We start from the raw sequence: 25,966 nt of genomic DNA, 5'->3' as shown, positions 1-25,966 counted from the left end.
CATCCCTGGGGGCTTGAAATGACACTGGAAGTCATGAGGGGTGGAGGGAGGAGGACAGAGTTCTAGGATGTGAACTGTGCCACTGCACACAGTTGTAGCAGCCACATGCTAGGGGGAGCCCTGGCTGCAGAGAAGGGTGACAGTGTCCCTTCCAACTCTTAAAATTCTGGTGGAAAACCAGCCTCCCTGCCCCTGGGGAAGGTACCCAGAGTAAGGCTCTGGTGTCCTCAAGTATCCTCCCTGTTTCCTCCTGCACCTGTTTCTGGCTCATCTGCATTCCTTCTCAGAGCCAATGAGTCATTTAGCTGACCCCTACCCCACCCTGCCACGCCCACTCCTGCAGGCCCACTCTCTCCTCGGGACTCGCCATATCAGGAATACTTCTGCAATCCCCCTGCCACAGCACCCCAGGACCCAGGAAGCCTGTGGTGCAATCCCCTGCCTCTGCACAGGAGTGCATTCAGAGTAATTAGGAAGGACAGAGACAGGGAGCTAATCCCCCCAGAGCCAAGCACTGACTTGAGGCAGGAGACCCAGAGAAGACCAGCCTCAGTCCCTCTCTTACCCACTCCCCTCTATTTGATTGACTCCTACTTGCCCTTTAGGCCTTAGCTTGCAAATCACCTCCTCTCGGAAGCCTTCCTGGCACACACACACACACACACACACACACACACACACGCAGCATCCTGTGCATGCCCTATGGAATCACGTCTCTTTCTGTATTGTTCTTGTTTGGTCCCTCCACTTCATCTGTAACCTCAGCATCTGGCACATAGGAGCTCAATAAATACTTGCTGAATGAATAACTGAATAAAGGAACTGACTTCCACCTAGTGACTGACAATCACCTAAGTAAACAATTGCAACCCAATAAAAGAGGAGCAGTCACAGGGACGAGCCAACACCTGCATGGACGCACGGAGGCGGCAATGGCTATGCTACAATGGAAGGACTTTGCAGGAGGGGGTTACTCTCCCCATTTTGCAGGTAAGGCCACAGACATACAAGAAAATCAAGTCCTGCACCTAAAGATACACTGTGGTAGAGCAGGAGTCAACATCCGGGCCTAGGATTCATTCCCACCACCTCCCATTCGACCCTTCTGATACTCCAATTGGGGAGGAGGTGGGAAATGAAGCTCAGAGAGGTTAACTAACCTACTTAGGGTCACACAGCCTGTTGGGAGCAGAGCCAAGTGTCCCAGATGAAAAAGGGGAGGAAGTGGAGGAAATGGAGAGGAAGAAGGGGCAAGGTGCGGGGAAGATTAGTGTATGTGCCTTCGCTAAACTCAAGAGGGCAGGAAGGAGGCTCTGGGTAAGGAGGCCCACAGCCCCTGGCAGGGAGCGCCTGTGGCAGTGCCACCACCCACTGGCACTGGCGGCCTCTCCGAAGGGGGCAGGCGGGGTGGGCCCACTGGCCAACATAATGAGTCCTGAGGACAGCCAAGCACGGAAGAAGGAAGGAGGGCCAGGGAGCTTAGCAGCCATTCTGGGGCGGACAAAACTGCCCACTGACCACTGGGAGGTGGGGAGCAGAGATTAAGGCCTGAGCAAATCTCCCCTCTGTCAAATTAGCCTCCTGTGCATGAAATGAGACCTCTCTTTCTTCTATACCAGAAAACCCACTATTAAGAATGCCTGACGGTAATACTTGGATTATAAAATATCCTGCCTGTAGCAAGTTCACCTGGATCAGCAGGGCTTCCTTCCCTGCCTGGAACTTCTGCCCAGCAGCTGTGATCCAGTAGAAAGAGCACCAGAGTGGGGGTCAGACAGGCCAGCATCCAAATCCCAGCCCAGCCACCGGCCAGCTAGATGACCCGGGGCCCCATTTTCTTCATTTGTAAAATTAGAATAGCGATCCCCGCCTACCTTCCTGGGTGCGTCTGAAGACAAAATGAGATGACAGTGTGTGTGTGCCTAACGCAAGGACAGCAACTGGCCAACAAATGCCTGTCAACTCTAAATCTGTCAAATGTATAGAATTAATTAATTTCATGATGGGAGCTGCTGACATGTACTAAGCTCTCATGACATGTGCCAGGCCTCTGACTCGGACCCCCATGACCATCCATGAGGTAGTCCCTACTATTATCCCCACTCTACATTTGTGGAAACTGAGGCTGGTGGAATTCAATAACCAGGTCAACAGGCAGCAGTGGTGAGATAAACACAGCTTCCAGAGTCCAAGTTTGGAACCACCACACTCACAGGGCCTGGGAGCACTGCAAGAAGCAGGATGCCCCGGGTCCAAATCCCACCTGTTCTTCCCTAAAATCCTCCTGAAACCCCCCAGCCAGAATACCCAGAGCGTCTGACTTGATTTGGGTACATACCATATTCTGTTTCCTCTTAATGGCTAAGACTGTCTGACCTTTTCTCTAAATTAAAAACTCCAGGGGCACCTGGGTGGCTCAGTGGGTTAAGCGACTGCCTTCAGCTCGGGTCATGATCCCAGGGTCCTGGGATCGAGCCCCGCATCAGGCTCCCTGCTCAGTGAGGAGCCTGCTTCTCCCTCTGCCCCTCCCCCTGCTCGTGCTCCTGCACGCACACGCTCTCTCTCAAATGAATAAATAAAAAATCATTGTAAATAATTTAAAATTAAATAAATAGACAATAAAAACTCCTGGCAGGCAGAAGCTACGTCCACACACCAGATTTCATCAAATCTACGATGACCTCCCCTGTAAGATACGTACTATTTTACATATCCCTATCAAAGCAAAACCACAGCCAATTACACACTGGGCCTGTATCCCTGGTGAGATGCAGCCTAATCTCAGAGATGTTACATGAGAGGGGAAACGTGTATCTCAAAGCGATGAAATACAGTCGTAGCTACTTGGTAATTATTTGTACTCAGTAATTATTTCTTGGGGGAGTAAAAAGAATACTGAACTTGAAATCGTAAGCCTCGAGATTGTGTCTCCCCAGCTGGCTAAGGGGAGTGCTCCAAGTACCTCTCTAAGACTCGATTCTCTCATTTATAAAGTGGGGGAGAGAATTCTTCCCTTCAGAGTAGTTGTGAGAACCAGAAGCATTTGAGAAAATGCTTTGTAAACTTTAGTCCCAACTAAAGTACAAAGAGGATGAAGATGAACGGTGGAAGATGGACGCCATTCGTAGTTATGACCAAGGCCAGAGACCCTGTGGGTGTTTGCAAAAGGCACAGCCTTGGGGCAATCCAGCCCCCATTTTCTAGGGAACAACCAAGGTTCCTGCTTCCAAGATGTCCCTACCTTGAACAAAGGTGTGACATTTGTTCCCTGGCCAGCACTGATAAAGGAACCCTGGAGTCTACACAGTAGAGGCTCTCCAAGCCAGGCTTTGGGGTGCCAGGCTACAGAGCTTATGGATCTGATCCAGTCTGTGGCCTGAGGCTTCCAGGCCTCCAAACAACAGTGGGCTCAGCGTCAGGTCCAAGCCTCCCAGTGGGGGCCTGGAGAAACAGCTCTGTAGATCTCACGGGGTTATCAAGTTAGAGGGCCTGTACCAGGGTGAGCCGGGGCATTAGGCAGCAACCTGAACAAAAGCTTGCAGGCAGGAAAGTGGCAGGGGTAGCCTGGCTCTGGTCTTACCCGTGGCCGTACTGTGTCCCCTTGCTCGTGTCTATCCTGAGGAATAGGAAATAAAACAACCCTGAGGCTGAGAGGGTAGAAGCAAAGGGCAGTGTCCGCTTCCCCTCAAGTCTTCTTGTCCCCTAAATGCAAAGTGTCCCATGCTGTCTCCTAATTGGCACTGGGTGGGCTGAGTGTCAGAGACACGGCCCCCTCCCTCCATCGCTCCTTGGTGATCTTCGTTTCCCAGGCAAGGTTCCTGCCTAAACCAGGGCACCTTCCAACTCACTCTCTCCCATTACGCTTCCTTCCCCTCGGCCCCTGTCTCCCCCACTCCGTTCTGCCCGCTCTCCTGCCGGCTCTCTGAGAGTGGACACTGCAGCCATGCTGTCCAGCCCACCTGGATGCGGGGTTTGCAGCGAGGGCAGCAGAAGCCTTCTGTACCCTGCCTCTCCCCCTGTCCCTCCAACAAGGAAGTTTGAAGGACCAGGCACTACTAACCCTGGCGCCCACTAGCCGCCTCCCCCGATCCTGGCCTTGACTCCCTGCCTAGGACAGAAAGGAGGCTGAAGAAGCTGCCGCCACTGCCGGTTTGCCCATTCAGAGACAATGCAGCCCTGCCTGGCCCAGACATGGGAGCTGCACCCTCCCCAGCAGACCTACTTCCCTTCCTTTATCTCAGGAGCTGTCCCCTGCCCTCCCTCGGGAGTGTCCCTGCCCTGCTAGCAGTGTAGACAACTTCAGGGAGCCGTGAACATACCCAGCTACCGCCAGGGAGGGGGTCCTCATCCTGCCGGTCACTGAGCTGTGACCAGAGCTCAGTTCACTCGTGGCCAAAATAAAGATTCCTCCTACTCTCACTCCCCAGCTCACTCCAAAGGCTCAAGCAAGACTGCGGGGAAGGACGCAACTTCACACCATTTCTAAAGTAGGAGGCAGCACAACCCAAGGTATACACCACATACCGACCAGCCTTTTCAGCAGGCCTCTCCTAGCTCTGAGCCTCGGCTCCCACACTCATTCAGAGTCTACAGCAGCCGCTCTCCCCTCACCCCCCCCCCCGACCATGCTGTCACTCCAGGGAGACTCTCGACGACCAGCACATGGCTGCTCCCAGCACCCTCCCGCCTGGGAGATGCTCCCAGCTATACAACCTCTGCTCTGAGGCAAAGAAGAAAAATACAGCTCTCCACACGCCCCGTGCCCCCACCAGCACCGTTACTAAGTGACGACGGCAAGGTTTAGAGATTATCTGGGCCTTCCTGTTAACACCTCCCCCACCCAGGACAACAGACTCCCGGGATCTGGCTGGAGCCAATCCCGTACCTAGCACATGGCAGGTCCTCATCAGATGCGCTGCACTGAGAACCAAACAGGTCAATCCCCGTTGTGCCGCTTGCTGGGCTCGGCCAAGCCAAGGGCAACGTCAGAAAAGAAGGCATGGGAAACGGGTAACTTTGGGGGCTCATGCTCCCAATGTGCCTGAGAGATGCCGTCAGAGTCATCCCACCTCAGCCCCGGCAGCCCCTAACAGACCCAACGGTCCCCTCCCCGAAGGAAAGGCAGCAGGAAGGCTGGGGGGCTCCAGCCTCCCCACCTGCGGGAGGTTTCACCAGTAGCGAACCTGCAGGAAGGGGCATCTGCAGACTGCACGTTCTTTCCCTTCCCCATCTTCCAGTTGATGATTACGTCAATAAATGCTTTGGTCCCCGAGTGATTCTAACAGTCAGACCCAGAGCTCCAACAGCCTAATTATACCCATACAACCGCAAGGGGACGTTGACACTGAACCGCTCTTTCCCATAAACCATATGTCAAGTTACAGGATTGCCCCGCCCACTTTTGCCAGCTGAGGCTGATGAATGGGTACGGGGGCAAATGCAGGCCCTGTAAGGTGTGGGGTAGTGCCGCCGGGCTGCCCAGCCCAGGCCCGGCTGTCCTGCCTGGGGGCAGCGTTCGGTGACAGAGTCCTGCAGCATCCACCCCCAAACAGACACGCCCCCCCATGGGGAACTACAACAAAGAACAGGCCAAACACTCAGAGCCACCACCCCCCACACCCACACCCACGCACACGGCTAGTCCTCGGGGAGGTTTGGGGGCCCCCAAGGTGAGGACCGTCAGCCAGCTGCACATGCCCTGATGCAATGAACAGCCGGATCTGGTTCTGTTTCTAACGCGTCTGCCCAGCGGCCCCCTCCTCAAAAGCAAACAGACAAGAGGAGGTGTGCAGAGCAAAGGAGCACCGAGTGCAAGATTTCAGCCTTTTTCTCACAATCCAATTCCTTTTCTACCGGAAGATCCGTGCATCCGGTGGATGCGTTGGAAGTGGTGTGGATGCCAGGCTCAGAGGGTTTGTGCCACCTTCCAAACCTCACGCCGAGGCTGTTGGCAGGGCAGGACCGACACAGCAGATGAGCCTGCCACGCAGGGAACATGGGAGCCAGCGGCAGACGTCCCCACTCTGACTGAGGAGCCTGCCACGAACCCCTCCTAGGTCTGGTCTCCCCTATGGCTGCCTCCAGGAGCACCTGAGTGGTAAGGTAGGCACTGGACACAGTGGTGGGGCCCCAGGACCTGGCAACATGACCCCCTGGGTCTGCCCAGCTGACTGAGCAGCTGGTGGGCCTGTCACTGCTCCCCAGTCTCAGCCCCAGGCCATGGGCTCCTGTTGATGGCACTGACCACAAGGGGGCCTGGTGAGCCACAGAGAGGGTCCAGACCCACAGCTGGGCTCCAAGTCGCTCCCTGTGAAGCAGATGGATGAGGTGGAGAGAGGTGATCGCCACAGATCTATCTAAAGAGAGCTCTGGCCTTTTACAGACCCAGACACACTTCCAGGACCCTTTCAGCTCCCCAAAGGGTAGGTGACATTTTCACTAAATTGGGAGTTCCGTTGGCCACACGACTGTCCAGAGGGAGGGGTAAACTGGAGCCCTGGGAGTGACCAGTCTGAAAGGGCCATCAGGAGGTGAAATCATGACCCTGCTCTCCCAGACCTAAAGGACAGGACACGTCTACTGAAGAAGGAAGGTGCATTTGTGATTTTGGCTGAACCTAAGAGGCTTGGGCTGGGCACTCACCCTTATGGTCATCCTCTCATAGCACCACCAGGCAGCCTGGATCTGTTCTGCCCTGGGAGACAGGGCACCTTGATTGCAAAAGGAGCCCACTGCCTTCTGGGGCAAGACAGTCATGGGGTCCTAGCCACCAGGACAGTCTGACATTGCACAGAAGAGACCCTACCTCCAGCTGTGCTTGGCCACTCTGGTCAGCTCTGTGGAATTCTGTTACATGAGTGACACAGTCCTCCTGCCTCTATCGCTAATCAATCTGGCCCCAAAGCTCCCCTGAAACTGCTCTTTTCAAGGTCACCAATGACCTCCATGTTGCCAAACCCAAGAACTTTTGCCCTACCTCATCTCTCAGCACCACTCCCCCCTTCAACAATCCCCTCCCTGGGTTTCCCAAGAGTGCTGCTCTCCTGGTTTTCCCTCAGACCTCCTCACAGGCTCCTCCTCTGGAAACCTCATCTGTGGACATCCTCAAGGCTCAGCCTGGGCCCTCCTCTCACCTGCATTTCTGCTGTCCTCCCAAGCTACCTATCTGTCCCCCTGGATTTAATGCCGTCTCTAGGCTGACTCCTCACATGAAAGTCTCCACCCCAGACCTCTCCTTGGACCTCCAAATTAGCATTTCCAAATGCATATTTGGTTTTTCCACTTTGCTGTCTTATGAATATCTCAAACTCCGCACGTCCAAAACAGAACCCTGATCTTCCTCCAGAACCTTTCCAAGCCTTTCCATCTCAGAAAAATGGGACCAAAACCCACCCATTGCTCAAGTCTCATCTAGGACAACTAGACATCCAGATTCCTCCCCCATCCAGTCCAAAAACACATCATCTTGTCTCAACCTCTTCAATATAACTCAAATCTACCCATTTCTCATCATCTCCACTGCCAACCCACCCCAGTTTCAAGCTCCCTCAAACTTTTTGCCCCAACTAGAGCAAAAGCCCCCAATATGATCTCCCTCCTTCCACTTCTGCTGATCTACAGTCCACAGGGGCCAGCACCCACCACGGCGATCTCTAGCAGTCCAAGGCAGAGTCTGGACACATAGCCCCAGAGCCCTGAGATGGGCCAGGCTGAAACCAGAGGCTTCAGATTGGATAAGAACAGCTCCTGCCCTTGAAGCCCCACCCTGCTGAGTCCAGGCCAGCCCCAGGGTCTCCCAGGAATCTCACGCAAGTGACCAGAGTGACAGTCCTCTTGGGGCCGAGGCTGTAAGTCCCCCACCCCCTCCCTGCTGTCCTTCAAAGCAGCTGATAGGCAATTCCCAGAAGAGACCATCTGGGTCCTGGTGCAGAACCTCCCCCACACTCGTGCATCAAGGAGATTGAGTGATTATCAGTGAGCTGGAAGGCCCTGCCGCAGTGTTTGCACACCCAGTGATACTGAGTTTTAAACATGTGTGCCTGTTTACTCTCCCTGCCAGAGCTCTGCTGGCTGCCCTGTAGCCAGGCAACGCTATCTGACCTGGGGGACCGTGAGGGGGACTTTCCGTGCCAGGCAGGTCACCTGGGGCAGGTTATCTAAGTGCAGCCAGTCTCAGCATAATGAAGCTCCTGTCTTCCCTCCCACACCTTCCCTCCCTCACCACAAATGATCCCGGGCCCACGGGCCGCACAGCAGACCACTCTGATGGGAAGAAGTAGGTTAAATGGGAAGAAGAAGACAATGTGTGGTTGGAGGCAGGCAATGGCAGCTCCTTTCAAGAAAACACCGGACAACCCCAAGTCAGGGCTGGGTGAAGCTCACATATGTCACTTTTTTGCCCTCAACAAAGGGGTAATACTTCCATCTGGATGGGGGATCAGCGAGTTGCTGACCTAAGGTAACAGAATCAAGGTCACACCTCAGCTCCAGACTGACAATGTGAGTGTTGTGTGCCCTTCTTTTCTCTGTGGAAAAGCTTAGGGACTTACGACATCCCTACCCTTCAAAACCCATGGTCAGGGGAGGACATTTAGAATTATATAATTAGTCACGGGCTTACAAAGCAATGAAATCAGGCAGTTAAAGAATCAGCCACAGAAGCATGGAACCCCATAAGAGGAAGACATAGTGTGACAGGTGGCGGGGGGAGGGGGGCTTCTAGGGTTTCCTTAGGGATGGGTAAAAATCCTCCATCCGACAGATGAGACTCTAGTCTAACAGAGCCCAACATCTCCCACTGAACTGTAGAGGTGGTCTGACCTTGCCATAGGCTCAATAACGTCCCCCTCCAAAAGATGCTCGTCTTCAACCTCAGAATCTATGAATATGTGAGTTACATGGCAGCAAACGGGAATTAGGCTGCAGATAGAATTAAGGTTGCTACATCAGCTGACCCTGAGATGTGAAGAGGATCCTAGGTTATACAGGTCTGTCCAATTTAATCAAGAGTCCTTAAAACAAGAAGCCAGAGAGAGAGAAGCAGAGAGAAAGCAATGGGAGAAGGACTTGGCCGGTGCCACTGCCCTTGAAGACGAAGGAGTGGAGCCCTGCCAACACCTCGACTTCAGCCAGTGAGGCTTCTCACCTCCAAAATTTTGATGATAAATCTGTGTTGTCTTAAGCCACCCAGTTTGTGGTCATTTGTTTCAGTAGCCGTGAGAAAATAGTACAGACCTCCTGACAGGAAGAGCGCAGGAAGACTTTATGGAAGGCAGGAGGTCTGACAGTCCAGCACCATGACTCTGACTGGGCAACCTCTCCCCGCTCCCCAAAACTGAACTGCTCTGTGGCACATATTCACAGTCTGGGGTGAACTTTTACTTTGGTATTTTGATACCTGCCTTGAAGCTCTTTCCCAACCTTCAAGAAACCAGGTGTGGACTCCCAACCTCCACTGCGCCTGGGACTCATGCAGCAAGAAGAAAGACTGCCCAAGCAGATGGCAGAGAACCAAGTCATCCAAAGGAGAAGGGGACACTGCCTGTCCAGGTGACTCAGGCTGGTCTGATAACCTGAGATGCCTGGGCCTCCTGGTTCCCACCTCTGCTGCCAGCCCTTGGGCTCTGGGTCCCTGCATCAGCCTTGCTCTCTGGGTGACAAGGCCCAACCCCGACACTTACTAGACCCTCCCAGCACTGGAAGACCCACCTTCCTTCTCCCCAGATCCGACTGTAGTTCCTAACCTACTTTCTGCTTCACTGTTTTGGTGTTTGAAGGATTCACTAGGGCTCCCAGACACCAGGATCCATTCCCTCATGGGGAAGTGACAGAGAGAGCATCATGCCAGGATTTCCTGCCTTTGTGAGCTTACCCAGGCTATCCTTGTCTCTACGCCCAAGCAGGGACCTCTGGACTCCTTAGTGGAGATCATGTCCCATCTTGGGTCACTCTCAGAGGTAGTTTCTGGGGCTTTTGCCTCCCTGCAGCCATCATACCCTTAAAGAGTAGAGATTGTACCTTCCCAGTTGAACAAGGGGTCACCAAGCATGAAGAGACAGATAAAGCCACAGCTCCTGCCTCCTGTTTCGCATGGCCTAACTCTACTGACCACAGAATGACCACCCCAAAGGGAAACTCAAAATGCTGTCCCAAACTCCACCTGGACAGGCAGCCATACAGAGATCCAGTTGCATTCTCAGAATCATCCTGACCCCCACTGCGTCTCTGGGTAAGATGCAATTCGGGTCTCCTCTGAGCCCAGGCCACCTGCCAAGACCAGCCCATGGGAAGGGAGAGCTCTAGAAACAGCAGGAGGGCATGTGGCAGAGGTCAGGAGCCAGAGAGGGTATGAGAGAGCAAGTCCCTCCCAATAATACTGAAATGAATCTTGTAACATCAAGTTGGTCAAAGGAAGCCTAGGTGAGGGGAAGCTGGGGCTAGGCCCAGCAGCTGGTGGTCCTGGATAAAGCAACCCAGCCACTCTACCTCCCCTCTCCCACCCCCTTCCAGCACTTCTCCCACTTCTTGCCTCCTGCCCTCTCCTTGCCTCTTCTCCCCTCCCGACTTCCTCTTTTCCTTTCTCCCTAGTCCCCTCTTTTCCTCTTCTACAGCAGATGACACCACCTGGCCATCCACCCCTCACTCCGGCTTTCCATTTAGAGCCAACCACCCATCATATTAACATCTGACATTTCGGAAACTTCTCTATCTTACTGCCAAATCAAATCAGCTCAGCCCACATCATTTGCTAACAAACCCAATTCTCTCCTGAAACAGGCTTGATTTCCATGTGTAACTAAGCCAGGGGGCTCCAAAGGCTCCATGAAGGAGCCCCTGCCAATCCAGCCTCCTGCTAGGGGCATGGCAGTTCCCCTCCAAAGGACTGTGTCATGCTCGCTGAGGGGCCGAGTTCACAGACCACACCAACCACTATGTTGTAAAGTGGAAATAATTTAGCAAAATAATAATAATAATAATAATAATAATAATAATATCTCTGCTCTCAAAGGTTTGTCTGTCTTTTTTTTTTTTTTCTTTTACCTCATCTTTAGAGGACTCTTCTGGAAATTAATATCTTTTACAGAGAGGAAACATTTACTTAAATTTCAGCAATTCCTTCTGAGCTACTTGGCTTATTCCTCACTGGTTAAATGCAAGTAAAATCAAATTTAACTCTTCTTATTACAAAGGAGCACAAACAGTGAGATCCCATGTATTTATGCCTCCATCTGAGTGTACGATGCCAAGATGTCTGGCCGCTTAGCAAATGGTAAGAAGGAATATGTCTGGATGGTAGGATTATTATTAGGGCTTTTTTCCTACTTTCTTTGTACTTAACAATTGCTCAAATTTTTTTATAATAAGCATGTGTCATTTTATTAAAAATAGTTTGCTTTTCATTGCTTGTTATTTACTTGCAGAAAGCTCTTATGAAAATTCTCCAAGAAAATGCTGGGCTGTTTTTGTTCAGTACCACATTCTCAAGGCTGGATTAATCACTGCAGATTCATAATCACCGGTTACAAATATTTGTTAAGCACTGACCACTAAGTATTTATAAAGCACCTGCTCTGGGCCCCTAAGGTACCAGGCCCTATGGCAGCAAGAACGCACCCTGCCCCCTCAGGACAGTACTAGGGCTGCACTGAGCCAGTCTCTCCCAGCCCCGCCCCTGTAACATCCTGCCCCCACACACACCCCTCCAATCACACTTGAATGACACCCAACTACACAGGGGTGAGCAGGTCCTGGCAGAGCTTCTGGGCCTCACTAAGCTCCCATCAGGGGCTCCCGGAGGGCAACACACACCCTATCTCAAGTTAAATGGTAGCCCCCTAAAAGATAAGACTGCATCCAGGAACATGTGAATGTCACGTTATTTGGATAAAAGGTCTTTGCAGATGTAATTAACTTAAGGATCTCAAGATGAAATCACCCTAGATTACCCAGGTGAGCCCTAAATCCAATGAGTGTCCCTATAAAAGACCCACAGAGCAGAGACAGCCACAGAGAAGAGAAGGCCACGTGAAGACAGAGTGGAGTCATGCAGCCACAAGCCAAAGGAACGCCTGAACTACCAGAAGCTGGACGGAGCAAGGACCCCCCCCCCCCCGGTGGCAGCACAGCCCTACCAATACCTTGACTTCAGACTTCGGCTCCAGAACCACCGAATAATAAATGTCTGTTGTTTTAAGCCACGCTGCTTGTGGGGTTTTGTTTCAGCAGCCCCACGTAAGGAATATACACTTCAAGGCCTGAAACTCCATCTCCACACTCAGCTAGGGGCAGAGAATCTGCCAGGGGCCCAGCGGGGGATGCCAAGGGCACACGGGAGGTACCTACCGGGACTCATAACTGTGGATCATCTCCTCTTCAGGAACAAAAAAAGAACCCACCATCCACTGCCCCCAAAGCACTGGACACATGGGCTCAAGCGTCAGGCGAAAGACACACAGGCAGGGGAGCAAGGGGGAAGGCGGGACGTGGAATTGGCAGGACCCCTTCTGGGCCACTCTCCAAGAGGAATTATCTACGCAGCTACAAGAAAAGAAGAGCGGGATTATCAGTGAAACCTCCCCATCAGCATTTAGCTCACTGCCCATGATAATAACCCCTAGTGTCCATTACATACCAATATATATAACACGTGCATGTGCTTTATGAAGCCCTCGCTCACCCACTTCCTTCTGTAGCCCCAGCAACCCAAGGGGGTGGGCTCGGTCTACAAACGGAGGAACTGAAGTTCACAGATCAGGAACTGCACCATGTCACCCAGTTAATAAATCCCAGGCCCAGGCCCAGGGCTCTGTCCCACACGGTCATCACAGGAGGCAGGACCCAAAATAAGCAGGGATGTCATAGAAGCAGGCGCTAAGCTGGGGGCAGGACAGCTGGTCAAGGCCTCCAAGGCAGGTGGCATGACGAGGGCTGGAGCAGTGAAGGAAGCGTCCCCAAGGAGATTCTGGAACACCAACTGCTTTATCAGGGCACAAGACCCGTCTAGAAGTAGAAGCTCATTTTAATATTAGCCACAGGCAAAAGGAATTCGGGAGGACACTCCCAACAGGGACAAACAGATCACGAAATGCATTCCAAAAACGCCAGGACCCTGGCATCTCCAAGGCCCTGACTGCCCAGGTCTATACTCAGTCCAATCCCAAAATCCTTTACGCAGAGGCTGGCCTTGCAGGTGGTTTGTGCCACCACGAGAACCAGCCTCACCTGTGACCCTTGACTGGCTCTGGGCAGCCCAACTACAATAGATGGGAACGTGATCCAGAGGGATGTTCCCTCCCTGAAGACCTCTTCCCCAGGGGCAGGACCCTCGGTTTGGGCCTTTTTCCAACACCCTCATTGTCACCTACATGTCTCAGGCAGGGCTTGGCATCTGAGACACAGGGCTCAGGTGGGGCCAGTCACACAAAATGTGATTTCAATTTTGTTCATTGGACCTGGAAAGGCAACTCAACCATGGGCACCAGGCAGGGCAAGAAATCAGGAGAAACTACATTAACAGCAGAAAAATCAGTATATTTCCTTCTAGACTTCTTCTCTAAGCATTGCTATCCTGTGGAGGAATCATAACGACTGATATTTCTTTCTTTTTTTAAAAAAAAAAGATTTTATTTATTTATGTGACAGGGACAGCCAGCAGAGAGGGAACACAAGCAGGGGGAGTGGGAGAGGAAGCAGCAGGCTCATAGCAGAGGAGCCCGATGTGGGGCTTGATCCCAGGACTCTGGGATCACACCCTGAGCCGAAGGCAGACGCTTAAACGACTGCGCTACCCAGGCGCCCCGTAACGACTGATATTTCTGCAGCACATGCTACAGGCCCCTGTCCTAAGTGACCGACGTACATCATCTCAATCAGCCCCCATCACAACTGCACGAGGCAAGCTCTTTTACATCTCTGTCCTACCAATGAGGAAACTGAGGCACAGAGAAGTCACATGGCTAGGAAGTGTTAAAACCATAAGCCCAAGCAGACTGGCTCCTGAACCTGTGTTCTTAACTACTACTCAACATTACTTCACGTTTTTGAGAAAAAACATCAAAGAAGTCCAAGTCCAGGTCAGGAGATTAAGTAACACGCTCAAATGAGTCACGCACAGGAGCGTGGAGTAGTGTTTAAGACACCACGGGCTCCGGAGTCACACAGACAGAACGGGGTTATCCTCTGCAGTGGGGGAGGCCATGTGGCCTGGCAGAAAGAAAGGCGGAGTGGGCTGGAGAATCAAGGAAGGGGGGAAGAGGGTTCCCAGAGAAAGCGTTCTGGAAGGCTAGCCGTTCCCCCCACACAAGGGAGAGAAGAAACAAGGCCCAAGTGGTCCACATGGCTAGGCCAAGGCCTGTGACTTAGGCTTCAGTTAGCAACGTCGGGGAAGTAGGGCTCCCCTCTGATGCCTCCAGCTCAGAAGGCAAGGATTCCAAGGCTACATGGGAGCAGACCAGGGACTCCCATGTGCTGGTGGCTCCCAGTTCCCTAGCGAGAAGCCCCAACTACATGTTTCTCAAGGGCAAGAACCATATCACCAACATCGTCGTCGTTGGAGTGCCTGGCGGGCTCAGTCAGTGGAGTGTATGACTCTTGATCTCGGGGTTGTGTGCTTGAGTCTGGTTGTGTGTTGGGTGTAGAGATTACTTAAAAATAAAATCTTGATGGGGCGCCTGGGTGGCACAGCGGTTAAGCGTCTGCCTTCAGCTCAGGGCGTGATCCCAGCATTATGGGATCGAGCCCCACATCAGGCTCCTCCGCTATGAGCCTGCTTCTTCCTCTCCCACTCCCCCTGCTTGTGTTCCGTCTCTCGCTGGCTGTCTCTATCTCTGTTAAATAAATAAATAAAATCTTAAAAAAAAAAAATCTTTAAAAAATCACCATCTGTTATCACAACCAATTATTGACCACCTACTATGTGCTAGGCACTCCACTAGCTACTTCACGGGTTACCTCATTACTCCTCGTACCCCCTCCTCCAGGTCAGGCAGCCATTGTCCCTGTATTACAGGTGAAGAAATTAGGGGTCAGGGAGATTAAGTAACACGCTCAAATGAGTCACGCACAGGAGCATGGAGTAGTGTTTAAGACACCACGGGCTCCGGAGTCACACAGACAGACTTGAGTCCAAATCCTGGCTCTGCACTCACCAGCTGTGGGACCTGAGCAAATAACCTCTTCTGACAATTTCAGTCAGAGACGCCAGAAGTAATTCATCTCAAATGTCAACTCCAAATGACTGGCAGTGGCTGCCTGCAGTGCTTCGGGGAGAGGATTCTGAGACCACATCCAAAGTCGGGGAAAGAGTGCTGTGATCAATTACTGACCTCCGCCGTGGGGCACAGGAGGGTGGAGTCACGTCTCGGCCATCCCCGCATCTAGAGAAACACCATGGCTCGTAGAAATAGTCACACGAACATATTCTATGGCCCATGCTCTTGTGACTAAAGCACCAAAGCCACTCAAAGTCTTTTCAGTGACCAGATATCTACGTGGGAATAAATGGACCTACATTCCTTTTTCCTGCCATACGCAACTACATTGAGACAGATCTTGGACCCACAGCTAAAACTATAAAGCTTCTAGAAGAACACATGGAAGAAATCCTTGTGATATGGAGTGAGCAGACTTCTTAGGACAGAGAAGGCAACAGACATACAATGAGAAATTAGACATCATCAAAACTAAAGCTTCTGCTCATCAAAGACACTGTTAAGAAAAGGCTGAATTTGTACCCAGACTACGTAAAGAAAGCCTACAAGAAGACAGCCGATCTTAAAGGGGAAGGAGCGGTGAAAGAGACTCTAAAATGGTCAACAAGCATGTGAAGAACTGTTCAACATCATTAGTCATCAGAAAAATGCCAATAAAAACCACCATGAAATGCCCCTACAAGGCCACTCAAGTGGCTAAAACAAAACAGACTGACAAGGGCAAGCGTTGGCAAGGACGTGGAGCCATCAACCCTCTCACACCGTTGCCAGCAGCAATGGGAAATGGTACAGCAATGGGAAATGGTACAGGCGACCGGCAGTTTCATACAAGTTAAAATTCACCTACCTACCCATTGACCCAGAAGTCTCACTCTAGATAGGCACCTAAGAGAAATGAAAACACTAGCTCCAAAAAACAAAACCAACGACACAAAACAAATCAGAATGTTCACAGCATTTGGCTATTCATTACAGCCAAAATTGGAAATAACCCAGATGTCCCTCGATAGGGGAATGAACGAACTGTGGTGTATTCACACAATGGCAATAGAAAGGAACAAACTACTACCCACTCAGCAGCATGGGCAAATCCCACAGACGCCACGCTGAGCTGGACACAAAGGAGTACATACTACACGATGCCTTTCAAATTACATTCTAGAACACGCAAAACAAATTTAGAGTAGAAAAAAAAGTCCGAGCCCTGGCTGTTTCTGTGGCAGGGGGCAGTGTGGGGGGATGACTAGAAAAGGACACAGCGGAACATTCTGGGGAGACAGAAATGTCCTACACATGAATCAGAGTAGGGTCACATGAATGTATCCATTAATGAAAGTGTACAGTTAAGATTTATGCATTTGAACGTAACTACATTTTCTGAGGTGATTTGCAAGAAGTGTGAGCTAGTTGGTCTGAAAGCATGAACAAAATCAGGGACAACACGCCCATGTGCAGATATGCACACATGGGGGTGGCTTCAGGCAGGTGGTACACACGTAGACATCGCCATGTTCTCCCAGCCTTCCAGGTGCACCCCCACAGATCCAGATCCAGGCAAGCCCTTCCTCATGTCTGCACCGTCCTCGAGCCCCTGGGGGTGGCTCCCAAGGAGGTGACATCTGGACAGGTGACATAAATAGGGGTCCGTGTGGAGACCAGGGATGGCTCTCCCAGGGCCCACAGAGTGTCACCAAGAGAACCTGTGCAGGGGTGGTAATGGGGAAACAAATATTTGTCCTGACTCTCATATCCCCCTCCAGGGCTTTCTTGAAGAGGGGGAAACCAAGCCTTCCTGCTATGTACTTTAGCCCTTCCCGCCCCAAGAAGGTCCCCAACATCCTTCTCACAAATGCCTCCTCACCTTGTCCATACAGAATTGGTAGATCTCGGGGGGCCGGCACCCCCTCCACTCAACCCTGACGGAAGGGGGCAGTCTCCCTTCCCAGCAGGACAGAAGAGAGGAGGCTTGGAAGCAGGAAAAAACTGGAGAGCTGGCTTTGGGCCTGAGGCCGAGCTACAAGCTGGAAAGGAAAGCCCAGCCCTGTCCCCTGGGGCAGAGAACGGCTGATGGGCAACTGGTGAGCCTGGGGGGGTGGGAGGAGACCTGCACAGTTCGGCCCAAAGGGAATGAAGAGGGTGCAGAGGACAAGCTCCTGAGACTCCATTTTCTTCCCTAGCGTCTGGAGACTTATACACCTGCCTGACCTACCCCTGAGGGTTTCGAGGGCATTAGTGAGTCATGGAGAACAGAGTACCAAAGGAACAATGTAGGAATAAGACTTCCTGTTCATCCCCACAGCAGGAACCCCAAGCCCCCATTACCTTCTTCTGGAAAAGAGATCTGAGAGGGACTGCCCTCAGATTCAACAAAGCGGAATAGAGAAGGTCCAAGAGGGAGCTGCCCTCAGACTCACACAAGGGAAGATGGGAGTAGACCGAGCAAGGGTCGCCTCCCAGCTCATCAGGCCAACGCAGGCCTGGTGCAGATCCAGAGACAAATATGACAGCTCAGGTCAAAGTCAGAACGAGCCCAAGCATTGTCACCTTCAACGAAATGCCCTGCACACTCACTGTGAGCTGGGGGACAGTCAGGAGGGTCACCCCAACCTCTTCACTTCACAAGGCCCAGAAAGGTTGTTGTCTCCGGTCAGTCCTAGGGGGTTAGCCCACCCCGCGCTTGCCATCAGGGCCCTTCTGCCCACCCCACCTCGCCTCCCCAAGAAGCTATCCTCTCTCCTCTCCGGCCCACTGAGAAGCCACATGACACATCTGAGCTTGTCATACACTGAGCCATAAGGTTTCTTCTGCTCAGTTAAGGCCCCCTGTAGACAGCAGGCTCTTTGAGGGGTGAGGACCGTGGCCTCGGTTTGACCCCACAGAGCCCAGCGCAATGCTGGGCACACACAGTCGTCCCTCTCTCAATGCCTATTGATCCATCTGGGCATGAAAACCAGATCAAAAAAAATGTGGACGTGGAAACAATCCACAGCATTCCCAGGGAGACAGCCCCAAACCCCTCTCCCAGCCCACCCTGCACCATCCACAGCGTGAGTGCTGGCTGGAACTGGGCTCTCATTTAGCCCATCTGCTTAGCATCTCTTTGGCTGCTTTTTCTCAGTTTCATATTAGGAAAAAAAAAATCCCCCTGAAAAACACAAACAGCAAAGGGGCGGGGGAGGGGAAGCAAAGAGCAGTTGCATCGGGGGCTCAGTGGGGGCAGGAGCCTGGGTTGAGGAGGTTCTCCAGGGGCTGCAGGCTCCCTCTGCTCCAGCAGTCCCTTCCTGATGGGAGAAGCAACCAGAGGAGGGGCTGGCCTGGCTGTGAGGGGTGGGATGAGAAGAGCACTTTACCAAAACTGGTTTGGGTCTGAGACTTTAACTTACTATACTGACCATAGGGGGAACACCACTAACTTCGGGGGGACCTTAGGTGAGTCCAGTTTCCCATCCAATTTATCTGTAAGAGAAATGAATCATCCCCCCTGACATCGTGTGACTCCCAAGTTAACCCACCAAAGTGAGAGGCCTGCCACCCCCGCCCCAAGCCTGCACTGCCCCCACTGCCCAGATGCTGGGGGTAGGCTAGGGACCGTGCTGCAGAACCCCCCAACCAGAGACCCTGGCGAGAGGCTAGCTTCCACCCTGGATGTCTCAGACATCGGTGTGCAATAATAACCTGGGGAGCTGGGGAGATCAGCAAAGCAGACGCCTGATCCCACCCTGGAGCCCGACATCATGAGTGGGAGCCCAGGACCACGCAGGTAGAGACCCCACCTACGACTGATGAGGAAAGAGGGAGCTTCAGTCTGCATCTTAAAGAACACATGTCTAAGGGATAATTTAGACAAGTGTTACCTGGAGACAGAGGGTCTGCCAGGATATGAGATTCAAGCAACACCAGAGAAACAGGAGCTCAAACACAGGCTCCCCCGACCTGGATGTCCCAGACGGTGCACCGCCATAAACATCCACCAGCACCCACCCAGGCCGCAGACTAGGAGAGTCACTGCCCTCGAGGAGCTCAGCGCGGGGGAGTGTCGGACGGCCAGCAACAGGACTTGGTAAGCGCTGTCACCAAAGGGACGCTCCCTCCATAATGAGCACGCCGGGCAGGAGGACTGTGGTTCTAACCGTATGAGTCAGTTTGCTTTGCCAAAGGACAAAAATACACTAGCCACAGACAGCCTCCTAACCACGGCCACAGGCTGTCTTTGCCACAGAACAAGCCCAAATAACAGTCATAAAGGGATCCCTAAGTCCAGGTACACCCACACATACACACACTGGCCCCCAACACCAACCACAGACGGGTCCCAACCCCAGTGTGAGCCTTCAGGGTGACCCCTCGTATGTTCCTCTGAGTCCTCAGCTCTGACCTTGGCCTTGGGGCTTTGGACAGGAAAGCCACCCGACAGGTTGCTGCTCTGCTCTGAGCCTGCCTGGAGCTCCCGTCAGGCCAGGCTTATCCCCAACAGACCGCCGGGCCCTGTGCCGGCCGCAACAGGGCAGGCTCAGGTACCCAGCGGATGGTCCTAATGTTTTGAATGAATCTCTATGTTAACTAACAATCTCTTACTTATGCTCCAGATTCCGGATAAGCACCTCTCCCTCCTGTACCCATGAACCCTCAAGGCTCCCTCCTCTCAACATTTCCACTCACTCCTCAGCCCACCCGCCTGCTGTCCACTCCTCCCGCCCCAGAACGGTTCCAAGTTACAGCAGCACCACCAGGCCACTGCGGGCTCCAACACCATACCTGGCCTCTCTGTAGCAGTTGACATAGCTGCCCATTCTTCCTTCATGAAACGCTCTTCCCACCTAGTCTCCGGCCTCCTCCGCATCAGCCTTTGCCCAGGGGAGCCCCTCAGGGCACCACCCCAGGAATCTCTCCTCTTCTCACTCCGCCTTCTCCCTGGAGTGCTCACTGCCCCTGGCCCAGCCTTCCACCCCAAGCTTCAACTCCCACCTCTAAAAAAATGGCTCCAGATTACTACCTCCAGTCCAGACCCTCTCCTGAATCGGCCCCCGAATACTAAGCAGCTCACTGATACCCTCGTTTATGTTTCAAGCATGTACAACACAGCACTTAGAACTTCAGCCTTCATCCTCCCTCTGGGGTCCCCCGTCTCAGAGAACAGCTGTACCTTTTATCAGTTGTTTCAAACCTGGAGCCACTCTTGCCTCCTACCTCTCCCCACATCCTCCCTATCTCATCAGTCTACCTCCTAGGAAATCAGAGATCTGACCACTTCCAAAAAACCCCACAAACCCCTCAGAGTCAGGCCACCATCATCCCCTCCCCATCCCTGCACCAGACTCCCTCAGTGACCTCCCAACCCCTCCCCCACTTTCCACTCTGCTCCTCCTACGAATTCTCCCCCCAAGAGCCAGGGTGATTTTCCAAAAGTACCATCATCTGGCTACTGTTCTGACTAAAATCTTCAATGACATCAATGCCCTTAGTTAGGATAAAGCCCAAAATCTTTAACAAAACTTCTAAAGGTCTAGATGGAAGGGATGGGCAGAGTGGGTGAAGGGGAGTAGGAGGCACGGGCTTCCAGGTATGGAATGACTAAGTCACGGGGATGAAAGGCACAGCACAGGGAACAGAGTCAGTGGTGGTGTACGGTGACAGCTGGGAGCCACACTTGTGGGGAACAGAGCAGAACATACAGACTTGTCGAGTCACTATGCTATACACCGGAAACTAATGTAACATTGTGTCACCTATACTTCGACATAAAAAAAATCCTCATATTAAAAATTTTTTAAAGTAAAAAATAAAATAAAACTTGCAAGGGTCTGCCTCTTCGTCCCTAACTGCAGACGCTCTGGCCACTCTGGTTTTCCGTTCTGCCCGCACCGCCTCCTCCCTCCTGCTCCAGGGGGCTCACAGAGCCTGCCGTACCACGTCTGCGTACCCACCCTGAGAGTCTGCCTTTCTACGGAGCTCCCAACCCAACGATGCAGGCACTGCTGGTCCTTTGGCCTCACTTTGAGCATCGAGCACCTACAACACTCTCCTCCACCCTGAGGTTAGACACCTTTGCCTAACAGAGTCCTATGCAACTCTCAGAGCTCAGCTTCCACATCATTTCCCAAGAAGTCCTGCCTGACCCTCTCCAAGGTTAGGTTCGATTCACGCACACATACCCCTTACATCGTCCCCAAGCTATGCTGTGCTTCTCCTTTGGAACGTTCATCACACCTAATGTCCATCCTTCATCTTCAATTTGGTTTTTCAACTTTCACCTCCTGCCCCCTAGCTAGATGACAAGCTCCAGGAGGGCGGGGACCATGATGCCTTATTCACTACAGGGTTCCCCAGCACTCAGCACCGGGCCTGGCACGGGGCCAGCACTTATGGTAGAAAGCTGTTTGGTCTTGCCTGCCCTGCAACCATCTCCCCATCTTCTCCTAATGACACCTCAATATTCCTTTGAGGAACTATCCCTCTCCCACTCTCGGATTTTTGGGCTTAGATAGTGGGCATGAGACCCAGGTCTGGCCAATCAGAGCCCCCACCTCTCTGGCCGCAATGATCGCTTCAGAGCTAGACTGCTTCAGAGTGACCTAAGCCAGGCCCCCAAGCTTCCTCCCTGGGACTTTTGTTAGAAGTACTTCTTTCCACTGAAGTTACTAAGCAGGTGGGAGCTACTGTCACCATCTTGACACGACAGACACAGAGCTTGACAAAGAATGAAACCAATACAGAAGAGAAATGGAAGGAGACAGACTCACGGATGTAGCCATGCCGAGAGTCTATACTTGCCATTACAAAGCAATAAATTCCGTTTTATGCTTAAGCCAAAGTGAGTTATGTTTCTGTCACTTATAACCAAGAGTCCTGACTAATACAACATTCGAGCAAGTACTGGGTGTTGAATGAATTAAATGAGCATGTGAGTAAGGGAAGCCTGCCAAGGGAACTCAGTGACTCCTCCTAGGGGACTTCCAGGGTTCTCCCTGCAAACTCCCACCACCCATGAACACAGTGACAAGCATCCCACATCCAACTTTGCAGACCAAGGGGCTGAAACTCAGAACGGTGACGTGCTTCTCAGCACTACCCTGTACAAACAAACCACCCAGCACCTGGCTCAGATGCCTGCACTGGGATTAGGCTGATGGAGGTGCTCTGCCTTTCAATGCCCCTGGGTATCCCACTGTCCTCGGTCAGCCCTGCACCCCACCAACACCTGAACTCCTATCCAACCAGGGCAGGCTCATATTCTATGATACCCCCCCTCAGTGCATACCACACAGCGGTCTACGTGGTGGGCATTCAATATGAGATGATAACGGAAGGGTGGTTCCATCTACTTCCTTTGGGGGGGATCATTTGCCAACAGATCAGGTTAGGGGAGCCCCTGCTCCCCTAGATGTCCCCTCAGATGACTCAGGAAGCTAGTCCTCAGACTTCTTCAGAGCTAGTCCTCACCTGGCGCGAACTGTGGGAGGGAGGGAGGGAAGGAGGGAGGGAGGGAGGGAAGGAGGGAGCATCACGTGCCGCCACCCAGGCAGGGATACTGGCTGAGCCAAAGTCCTCCCTGAGAGCCAGTTCGGGCCTGGGACCCTCCTGTCGGGAGTACTGACAGCTGAAAGGAGACAGGCGTGGTGGGGGGAGGGTACAGTTGCCTCAGCTCCTTTCCAGGAATGAGCAGTCAGGGCCCGGCGTTCTGGGAGGTGGTCTCCCAGGAAAGAGACTTGTGACTGCTGTGCTAAGAAGACAGAATTTCTGACCCCCAGAAGCCCTAGAAGAGCTCTCCCACAGGGACTGGGGTGACAGGGCCAGCCCAGGAGGGCCGGTCAGAGGCCAGCAGACCAGCCTGCAAGTGCCACTCAAGTCCCAGGAGGGTGCCACCCGCAGGACCCGCCTTCCCCAGCCCCAGCCCCAGGCAGCCCTCCTGGGCAGTAGCCCCTTAAGACACCAGCCCACAACCGTTTCTCAGCCCTTCAGCTAAGATCAAGTGAAGACACCAGGCTGCATTCAGTCTCCTCACTCACTCCTGCCTGAGCCCCTCGTGCTGGATCCCACAGCCCCCCAAGGCCTCATCCAGCCCCTGACACTCCCAAGTCTCAGTCACACTTTCCTCCCGAGGTGTCGGGGCACTCTGTGGCGCCCACTGGATGGCAGCAGCGGGGCCTGGACCAAAGGGACAGCCACCTCCCCTCCCCACTTACCAATTCGGAGCCTCTTACCTTCATGGTGGGGGGTGCAGTGAGAGGAGGGGACAGCGGCCGGTCGGGGAAGGTCACATCCGAGCTGTTGGCCAGCTCCTGCTTCCTGTGAAGAGGCCACAGAACACAGAAGAGGTGAGTGAGGGCCTGCCTGAGCCATTCCCTCTCTCTGCCTACAGGAGCTGGGACGGGGACCAGTCTGTTAACACACACCGTGTGAAACCAGACTGGAGCGCGTTCTCTGCTGGGATGTACTGAACTTTGTTCTGTTTTGTTTTGTTTTAAAACCTAGCACAGTCCAGGTACTCCTGGGTGGCTCAGAGGGTTAAGCATCTGCCTTCGGCTCAGGTCACAATCCCAGGGTCCTGGGATGGAGCCCCACATCGAGCTCCCTAATCAAAGAGGAGTCTGCTTCTCCCTCTCCCTCTGCCCCTCACCCCTGCTCATGCTCTCTCTCTCTCTTTCGCTCGCTCTCCCTTTCAAATAAATAAAATCTTAAAAAAAAAAAAAAAACCTAGTCCAGTGTAACAAGAAAATACCTCCTTTTATTTTATTTTTTTAAGATTTTACTTATTAATTTGAGAGAGAGAGAGAGAATGAGCACAAGGGGGGGGAGGCAGAGGGAGAAGCAGACACGCCGCTGAGCAGGGAGCCCGATGTGGGGCTCGATCCCAGGACCCCGGGATCAACACCGAAACTGAAGGCAGACACCCAACCAACTGAGCCACCCAGGTGCCCCTAATTTTATTTTTTTCTTATTTTTTTAATTAATTAATTATTTATTTATTTATTTTATTTGAAAGAGAGAGCGTGTGTGCAAGCAGAGGGAGGGACATGGGGAGAGGGAAAGCGAGAATCTCAAGCAAATTCCCTGCTGAGTGCGAAGCCAGACCTGGGGCTTGATCTTATAACCCTGAGATCATGACCTGAGCCGGAATCAAGAGTCCCACGCTTAACCCACCCTTAACCCGGGCGCGCTGGGGCTACTCCATGTGTGGTTCCTGCACCAGTCATATCAGCATCACCGGGGAACTTGTGAGAAATGCAAATTCTCAGGTGCACACCAGAGTCTCCAGTGATCGGGCCGAGGAATCTGGGTTTTACAATCCCTCCAGGTCTTCCGATGGGCAACGCAGTCTGAGAACCACCGCTCTAAAGACATGTAAGACCCACAATGCCTACAGGCCTCAGAGGCACTGACAAATGCTGAAAGGCATCAAAATACATGTAACCGCTTTACCGCAGTGACATAGTGGGAAGTAACTCAGCCCTGAAACTGCAGCAGTACCATTTGTCTTCAAGCATTTTCATTTGTCAAAATGATAGTGGTTAATAAAATACAGCTATACATTTGGTAGATGTATTTCAAAATACATTTGAATCCAAGACCAAAAAAAAGAGAGACAGAAGAGGAGTATAAACATTTGTGAGTCATCCTTCCTGGGTACCCTTTGACCCGATGAGCATGCGTGTGTGCACACACACGCACACACACACGCACACACACACACACACACACACACCATGGCCAGAGAGCTGACCTTGGGAGGATGGGGCTGCCTGCTGTGGGAGTGGCAGGTAGAACTTATTTTAGTCCATGTGGGCTAGGACCATGGAGAAGCAGCTCAACAGAGTTGTGTCACCATGACAACATGACAGCAACAGGTTCACTGCTCTCACATACTCCCCACTTTCCATCTGGCCCTCGCTGGTGACCAGGGAGTGCTAGCTTGCAGTCCGATCACCAGGCAGAATGTTGGCAGTGAGCTAAGCGTTTGGAGCAATGGTTACGCAACAGGGCCAGCTGGGCAGAACCTAGGGGAGCCCCCAGCGAGGGAGTCTGGTGTCCTGGACGTGCCCTGACTATCTCCTGGGACAGCAGGGAGAGCTGAGGGTAACAGTAGCAAGAGTCCAAGACCAGGCTGAGGCACCAAGGCTCCCAACTTTGTAACTGTTTCCTTCTCCAGAGCCCCACCTGACGTAGCCCTGACAGCTGGGTCCCACTTCAATGACCAAAGGACCCCCACTGCCACCTGAAGAGAATGCTTCTGTACTTTCCAGCCCGCATCCTGCCAACAGAGACGACAGCTCCAACCCCAGGCATCCGTCGTGAGAGAAGCCCACCCTCCCTACAGAGCACCAGAAGAAGCCCTTGCCCTGCGAGCCAGACACCCCCCCAGCCTGGCTCCCCTCAGCCCACAGGACAGCCCAACCTGCAAGAGACCCGGCCAGGTGCTGTGGGGCCCTGTCTACCCTGGCATGACTCTTGCCTACCCCTGCAGCGGGCCAGGCCTCATTGTCCTCGAGGCAACCGGGCAAGGAGGCTGCGTGAACATCTGCCTTCGTAGAAGATCCATATGACCCCGATTAACCTCGACCTGCCAGTCCCCCTTTCTGATCCTCCATCTGTCTCTTTCTTCATGTCTTCCTGGACCTAGCTCTCACTCGGGGCGGTGGGGGGAGGTGCCCTCCGGGTCCAGACTGTAACTGGCACACGAACCAGCAGGGCCACAACTCAGCACGTGTAGATGTGCACGCAACACACAAAGGACTGAACGAGGCTCCTTCCACCTCTCC

General features: G+C 52.7%; 1 protein-coding gene across 5 annotated transcripts in view; it reads right to left on the bottom strand.

The window, feature by feature from the left end:
• The window catches only part of RAP1GAP2 (RAP1 GTPase activating protein 2), a 178,759-nt gene that overhangs the window by 77,106 nt on the left and 75,687 nt on the right, over positions 1-25,966 (bottom strand). For all 5 annotated transcript variants that reach the window (XR_008961190.1, XM_057317758.1, XM_057317757.1 and 2 more), the window contains one exon: positions 23,411-23,495. Coding sequence is in view for 4 of the 5 variants with exons in the window: in XM_057317758.1 (XP_057173741.1) it covers positions 23,411-23,495 (85 nt within the window). In the remaining variant the exon portion in view is untranslated. The remainder of the gene's footprint in view (positions 1-23,410; positions 23,496-25,966) is intronic.

Source organism: Ursus arctos, unplaced genomic scaffold (assembly GCF_023065955.2).
Source record: "Ursus arctos isolate Adak ecotype North America unplaced genomic scaffold, UrsArc2.0 scaffold_24, whole genome shotgun sequence".
NCBI lineage: Eukaryota > Metazoa > Chordata > Mammalia > Carnivora > Ursidae > Ursus > Ursus arctos.
Note: the sequence above shows the minus strand (reverse complement) of the source record. Positions and strands in the feature narration are given on the sequence as shown.